At 40.7% G+C, this 6,894-nt stretch overlaps 2 protein-coding genes across 3 annotated transcripts; one reads left to right on the top strand and one right to left on the bottom strand.

The window, feature by feature from the left end:
• Nucleotides 1-934: 934 nt before the first annotated feature.
• LOC122650425 (dnaJ protein P58IPK homolog B-like) lies at nucleotides 935-3,652 on the bottom strand. Its single transcript, XM_043843841.1, has 2 exons — nucleotides 3,432-3,652; nucleotides 935-1,105 (listed from the first exon to the last, which is right to left on the bottom strand). The coding sequence occupies exons 1-2, from the start codon at nucleotides 3,624-3,626 to the stop codon at nucleotides 935-937; spliced, it is 366 nt and encodes a 121-aa protein (XP_043699776.1). The 5' UTR covers nucleotides 3,627-3,652.
• Nucleotides 3,653-4,014: 362 nt separating this feature from the next.
• Nucleotides 4,015-5,315, top strand: LOC122652842 (fasciclin-like arabinogalactan protein 11). 2 transcript variants are annotated; one of them, XM_043846718.1, is made up of 2 exons: nucleotides 4,015-4,394; nucleotides 4,485-5,315. In XM_043846718.1, the coding sequence occupies exons 1-2, from the start codon at nucleotides 4,283-4,285 to the stop codon at nucleotides 5,093-5,095; spliced, it is 723 nt and encodes a 240-aa protein (XP_043702653.1). In that variant the 5' UTR covers nucleotides 4,015-4,282; the 3' UTR covers nucleotides 5,096-5,315. The 2 variants fall into 2 exon arrangements, with proteins under 2 accessions (XP_043702653.1, XP_043702654.1); XM_043846719.1 differs by having other exon boundaries at nucleotides 4,015-4,387; nucleotides 4,478-5,315.
• Nucleotides 5,316-6,894: the final 1,579 nt, after the last annotated feature.

The following is a 6,894-nucleotide window of genomic DNA, read 5'->3' on the forward strand; positions in this document are numbered from 1 at the left end:
GCATTACTATCATCAAATGGAAGAAGTGGTTTCATCATTTGAAGTGATAGCAGGTAAAGGGAGGGCAGCCAGGACTTACACTTCTCTCGCACTCCAAGTCATGTCCAGAGGCACTTCAGCAGCTTAAGAGACGCCATTATTGTTCAAATACATGTGGCAAAAAGAGAACTTGGCCATAATGTACCTAAAATCCATAGGCTTCCACAACCGAATTCGGGCATTTATAAACCAATTTGAAAACTGAAACCACCATGAATGAAGAACACCATATTTCCATACCATTAAAAGAAGAAGAACCGGAGTGAGGAAGCTGGTGGTCGGTTGACGCCAGGCTGTTTTATCGCCGGAGTAGGTCTCTTCTTCAGCAGACCGGTAGGTTGTAGTGGATTCTCCAAGGGTGTTGATGAGTGTGAAGAAGAAGGGCTTGTGGGTGTTTTAATTGAAAGGGTAGATTAGGTAGTTCGCCCACTAAGAAGGGTAGAATTGTCATTAAAAATTTATTTAACTGCTGACATAACCACTTAACAGCTCTTAACTAGCGGTAGGGGGTCTCTATGGAATTAGTTTGGTAAAGTAGAAGGGACGGTTGATATTATGATAGTTAGTGAGTGTGCTTTAAAATATAGGCAAATGTCAAGGGGTGGCGTTGATAATTTCCCTTTCTTTTTCTCAACCTCTCCCATCCCCATAGTTAGAACAAGCTTCTTTTTCTAGACAAATTTGGGATAAATGATAGGCAGTTGTGGGAAATTCTCTCTTAGAAGCAACTTTTGAATTAGAACAAGCTTCTTCTTCTAGATGGCCTGCATAGCCCCACAATTTGACAACTATTTGTTAGCATCAACCAGTTGCTTTTTGTCCCTCTTGAGGACAAGTGCTCATTTTCCCTGATTTAATTCTCTGTTAATGAAGGCAATTGATTCTCTCATCACAATCAAAAATGAAATTCACCAAAATCCCCAGGGAAACCGCCATCAAAATGGAAACTGAATTGTTGTCCCCCACCACCAAAAGGGTTGAAACCACCGCCACCCATTCCAATACCCATGTCCTCTATGTCTTCACCTCTGTCATATGTTACACGTTTCTCATCATCTCCAAGTACCTGGAAATTAGGAGATTGAAGGGGTCAGATATTGCAAATGGGTACAGGTATCTATGAGCAAAACTCAAAACAGGATGAGGCAAGATGTTTTGAAAGCAAATTAATACTAAAATGCACTAGCAAGTGTTGAAAAAACTAGATGACAGTTCTTGCGTATTCTTCTTCCTCTTCCCCTCTCTTATCTTATTTCCTATCAGAACTGGCTTGAGAGTCATCCAAGCAACTTGTACCCTAGAGAGTAAAGGGCTTCAACAGAGCCTGGGCACCATGTAAGAAGAGTTGTTCAAGCTCTTCACCCATTAAATAGAAGACATATTGATGAAGATCTGAAGCTGTGAAGACAGATTTACGAGCAAGGAAGGAAAAACAGGGCTACCGTCAGCCTTGTAGCTCCTGCTCCCTTTCTCTCTCCTCAGGGATCAGGCTCAATGGAGTCACCCAAAGGTCCTCTTTCAAGACTCCATAACCTCGATTGCAAAAGAGGTGAGCTTTTGAGTTGTTATAAGATGAACCCACAACTTGAAATGTACATTAGATTGAAGTTTCTTCAAGTTTTGTGATCTATTTGCTTGTTGGAATTGTTGTGTGAGTGTTGGGAAGGGGTGTCTAGGTAGAGTGTGTATTACACTCCCCATCTGGTCTGGGTATCCAACCAGCTTCCTGAGTGTTCTCTCACATAGCGTTGGAGGTCAGTGGACCAATGGAAGCCTCGGCTGGTGGTTCGAGTTGTGCTAACCCCAATCTAATTGCCCTTGAAAAGCAAAACATCCAGATATCCATTGTTAAGTTTGACAATACCAACTATCTTGACTGGGCTCACTCCATGAAGCTATCCTTGCAGAGTCATAGGAAGTTGGGTTAAATTACTGGTAACATCAAGGCCCCTCATTCAATTGATTTGACATACTAGAAATGACAGACGGGAACTGCACTGTTATGACCTTGTTGATTTTTTCTATGAAATCTAAGATTGGCAAGAGGTTTATGCAGAAGAAGACAACCAAGGATATTTGGGATAGTGTCGCAAATACTTTTTTCCATATGGGTGACATGGCTAAGGTCTACAAACTTCTCTAGAAGATTATCACAACGAAATAGAGGGTTAGAACTATCTATGAGTACTATAACATAGTTGTTTGTCTTTGGAAGGAGTATAACCACTATAGGGACCTCCAGCTGTCCAATTCCAAGGATGAGGCAAAGGTCTATAGAACATTTGATATTGAGTGTGTTTAGATTCTCCTTAGTGGGATAAACCCACAATATGAACCAATCAGGATGCAAATCTTAGGCGAATCACCCCTTCTATCTTTGGATGAGGTGTGTGGCTATTTACAAAGTGAATAAACCAAAAGAGTGGCTATGGAAACTTGCCATCCCTTGAAAGGCCAGCTCTTGCCTTTAGTTCACAGAGGAGTTGGCATTGTAGAGGAAGAGACCAAGATTCAAGCCATGGGGATGACAAAGATAGACTCAGATGTGACCATTGTGGCAAACCCAGGCAAACTAGGGAAATTTGCTGGGACCTTCATGGACGTCCCTCTAGACCTACACCTATTGGTATGCGAAGTGGCATGAGAGGGGGGGGGCTAGAGAAAACACCATGATGACTGAAACCAAGCCCATGGGCCATCCCTCTTGGACTATAAGCGGACAGTTGTTCCCTCACAAGGGAATATCTGGCAGTTTTTCAACGAATTATATCATTGTTGGGTGGCTCCTCTCTTACAACAACCGTGTCAGATTCTTCGGCCCGAGCCTTGCAGGCTTCTACCTTGGCTACTTCCTCCTCTTGGGTCATTGATTCTGGAGTTACTAATCACATGACTAGTATGTCTCAATGTTATGACCCATATTCTGTTTGCTCAAGTAGGGATAAGGTTAGAATTGTTGATGGTTCACTTTCCTTTATTTCTGGTAAGGGTAGTGTGCAGGTTCTCTCTTTTATATCTCTTGACTCTATTCTCCATGTTCCAAACTTTGCTATTAACCTCCTCTTCGTGAATCACTTAAAAAAATCCTTAATTGTTGTATATATCCATTTTTCCTTCTCAATGTCTGTGTCAGGATTTGGTGATAAAGAGAATTATTGGCAGTAGACGTGAGGAGAAAGGGCTCTATCCAAGTGCAACTATAATAGAACCAAAAGGGGGGGGGTGCATGTGGCAATGTTATGACATAAAGCAAAGATTTGTGGTGGACAACCAAATTGATCCACAAAATGAAGTTTTTGCCTGGAAGGGGCTAAAAATTGAACTATCCCCCTTCTCTTAGGGAGCCTATGAAGCATGGTATATGCATAAAAGATAAATGATGATTGAATCTCCTCATATGCAACAGCTATTTCTCGGAACTTAGCTTCGGCCTCCTCTCTATTATCAACATTCTTATCTGGGTGCCATTGTAAAGCAAGCTTCTTGTATGCACGTTTAATTTCTGATATAGATGCACTTCTCGATATTCCAAGAATCTTGTACCAGTCCTTGTGTTTGCTCAATTTCAAAGATCTCTCAGTCCTCATTAATGCTTCTCAGGTATTCATATCCTGCATAAATGGACTCTTGTAAGGACTCCAGCATGGAGATTCAGTGAACAGTTTAGGTCCTCAAGTATAAAAAGAAAAGAAAATGACAAGTACTGGCAATCAAATTTATATAGTTCCCATGTTTCCCTTTTCTTCCCTTACAAAAGGTAAAACATCACAAAGAAAGCAACTAAAAAGGTTTCTATCAATTAGTGGTGTAACAGTACTTCAGTGATGCACAAACTCACCCTAAACAAGAGGGGACCCCTCCATTGTTTAATCTGCTGTGTGATATTTTTATTATATCTTGTAACTCCAGTTTCCGGCCTATCCAATCAATCCCTTAACTCTCTCTCTCTCTCTCAATTTGATTATGTAAATGCTACCAAGCAAACCAGCTGAAATGAAATGAGATGAGATGGATGGGAGAGGGTTAGCTCCTGAGCCAACTCAACTTGGATTTCACCTATCACCTAACTTCATATCCTCATGGATCCCTACCCCTCCCATTTCACCTCTATAAAACCCCCTCCTCCCTCTCAAACCCAACATTAACCCTTTTCCTTTTTCATCTTCTTCTTCTGATTGCTCTCATTCACTTCCTCCAAGGAAGACCACAATCACCAAACAGCATCAAAACAGAGCCCAAGAAAATGATCAAGAACAAGAAACAGCTTGTTCACCTCCAACATTCCTCATCACTTCTCTTACTGATGATCATGATGACCCCCCTCTTCACCACAACCTTAGCTCAGTCACCTACAAGCAGCCCAATCCCACCTACAAGCAGCCCAGTCCCACCTACAAGCAGCACAGCCCCAACTACAAGCAGCACAGCCCCTTCTGGCCCTACCAACATCACAGCAATACTAGAGAAGGCTGGGCGGTTCAGCATCATGATCAGGCTACTGAAGAGCACCAAACTTGGAGACCAGCTCAACTCACAACTCAATAAATCCTTCCAACTCACCTTCTTTGCCCCACCAGACAAAGCCTTCTCAAGTCTCCCCTCAGGGACCCTTAACTCCTTCACAGATCAGCAGAAGCTAGCGTTGGTACAGTTTCATGTGCTCCCTACTTATGTTTCAATCTTACAGTTCCAGACACTGACCAACCCTGTTCAGACACAGGCAGGGGACAGCTATAATAGCCAGTTTCCATTAAATGTCACAACTAATGGAATTAGTGTGAACATGACTACTGGAGTTGTTAAAGCCAGTGTGGTCAGCACGATTTACACAGATGGGCAATTGGCTGTGTATCAGGTGGATCATGTGCTCCTCCCCTTACAATTTTATTTTTCGCTTTCGCCGGCTCTGGCTCCAGCTCCATCTGAGTTGAAGAAGTCCCATTCGTCTGATGCCCTTTCAAGTTCTTCCACTGATGCTCCTGTGAGGATCACAAGGTTCATTGGTGTGTCCTTTGCAGTTGCAGTCATTGCAGTCATTCCAGCCATTGCTCTGTGACCCATATAAGGCCAATGCCTTGGTATGATCTCTCTATTGAATTGGATTTTATAATCATCTACTGTGATCATGAGTGGGTTTTGAATAATTTGTGGATCTTTGTTTCTTCTTGAATCCTTTGGCAGTTGCATTTGAATGTTTATGCAATCATGAAAAGGGTCTGTTGTCATCAAATATTGTTGGGTTGATCCCTTTTTTATTTGAGATTTATTTTGTTTTTCTTCTTTTTTTTCCCCTTTAAATCAATGGTTTTATTGCATTTGTGTGCATAAGATGAGCCTTTTGTATCATATTTTTATGAAAGGTCAGAAATCAGAATAAAAGAACAGCTTATTTAAGATCTGTTTGAGCCATGGCCGATCCAAGTAAGATATGAAGCATAATTGGACTAGAAAGACTGAGACATTGGATGGTGGTCATTTCGGCTATTCAAGGGGCGGGGTGGTCATTTCACCCACCCCCATGTGTCTGGGCACATCCTGCACCCCTGTGCAAGGAACATTTCCCCAAAGTTTTATATGGAAAAGTAATTTTCTCTGAAGTTGCGTTTGACATGGCAAAGTAAATCACTGTACATGTATTTCTATTTAAATATATGGAGATGTCCTTTGGGCTGCAGCGCAGGCTGCGCCCAGACACATGGGCCTGCCACTTAGGAGGGCAGGGTGGTCATTGCGCCCACTCCAGTGTGCCTGGGTGCAGCCTGTGCTGCGGCACAGAGAACAGCGCCCCTTAAATATAAGAAGGCAAAAAGTTCTGCAATGGAAGATTTTCCTTGAAACTCCATTTGTTTCAATGGAAAATATTTAAGAGGTCTCAAAAATGATATCATATAGGAACAAAAAGAACTGACACAGTCTTGGTCAATATATATTTTTTTCTCAACCTCCCATGCCCACAGTGTTTTTTTTGGTTATGTATAATAGGTTAAAAAAAGAGAGACAAAATTATATAGGAATTTAAATAGGAAATATTTTTCCATTAAAACAAAAGAGGCTTTAGTGAAGAAATGAAGGTAATATAGATCACACCTGCTAGGGAATGTTTCCAACATGCTCTGCTCTTTTCTCGCTGTATGGACCAATGATTGGTAGTTTTTGGTCCACCTTTTTAATTTGTGACCTATTTCAACCATATCAAATCCATAATGTATGAGATTTTTCTCCTTATTTTCTAAACAATTGTTATTAAGCTTATTTTCTTAATTAGGTTTTTTAATTATTTTTCAGACATCAAAGATGAAATATGGAATATGTCAAAATGTGATACTTTAGCAATATTCAACGCGTGGATGATATGTTCACTTATTGTTCACCAAATTTGGGTCATAACTAAACTCCAATGTGGGAACATGAAACACAGGCGGCTAGGCAGGTAGGTGTGGAGCGCAACTCTCAACTTGCAAGATTCACTTCAATTATGATGCTACTGAGAAACTATGCTTTGTTAAAATATACTGTTAATAATGCACCTCGTTTAGTATACACCACCAGTTTCAGTTCTGGTCCATTCTGTACTCTTCGATTCGCATTCTTCATCACAGTAGTAAATCCTTATTATCAATCGGAATTATCAGTACATTAGTCTGTTGTTTCCAGACAAGAATATAATTATTAATTGGAATTATCAGTACATTAGTCTGTTGTTTCCAGACAAGAATATAATTACTTTGTGTTTTCGGATATTATCTGAGACAACATTTCCCCAAAAAATGTTGAAGGAATAAGGGAAAGCATAAAAACTTATTTGAAAGTATAAAGATTATAGATAACATACAGCCTAATAAAAAAAAAGATAAG

Source organism: Telopea speciosissima, chromosome 2 (assembly GCF_018873765.1).
Source record: "Telopea speciosissima isolate NSW1024214 ecotype Mountain lineage chromosome 2, Tspe_v1, whole genome shotgun sequence".
Lineage (NCBI taxonomy): Eukaryota > Viridiplantae > Streptophyta > Magnoliopsida > Proteales > Proteaceae > Telopea > Telopea speciosissima.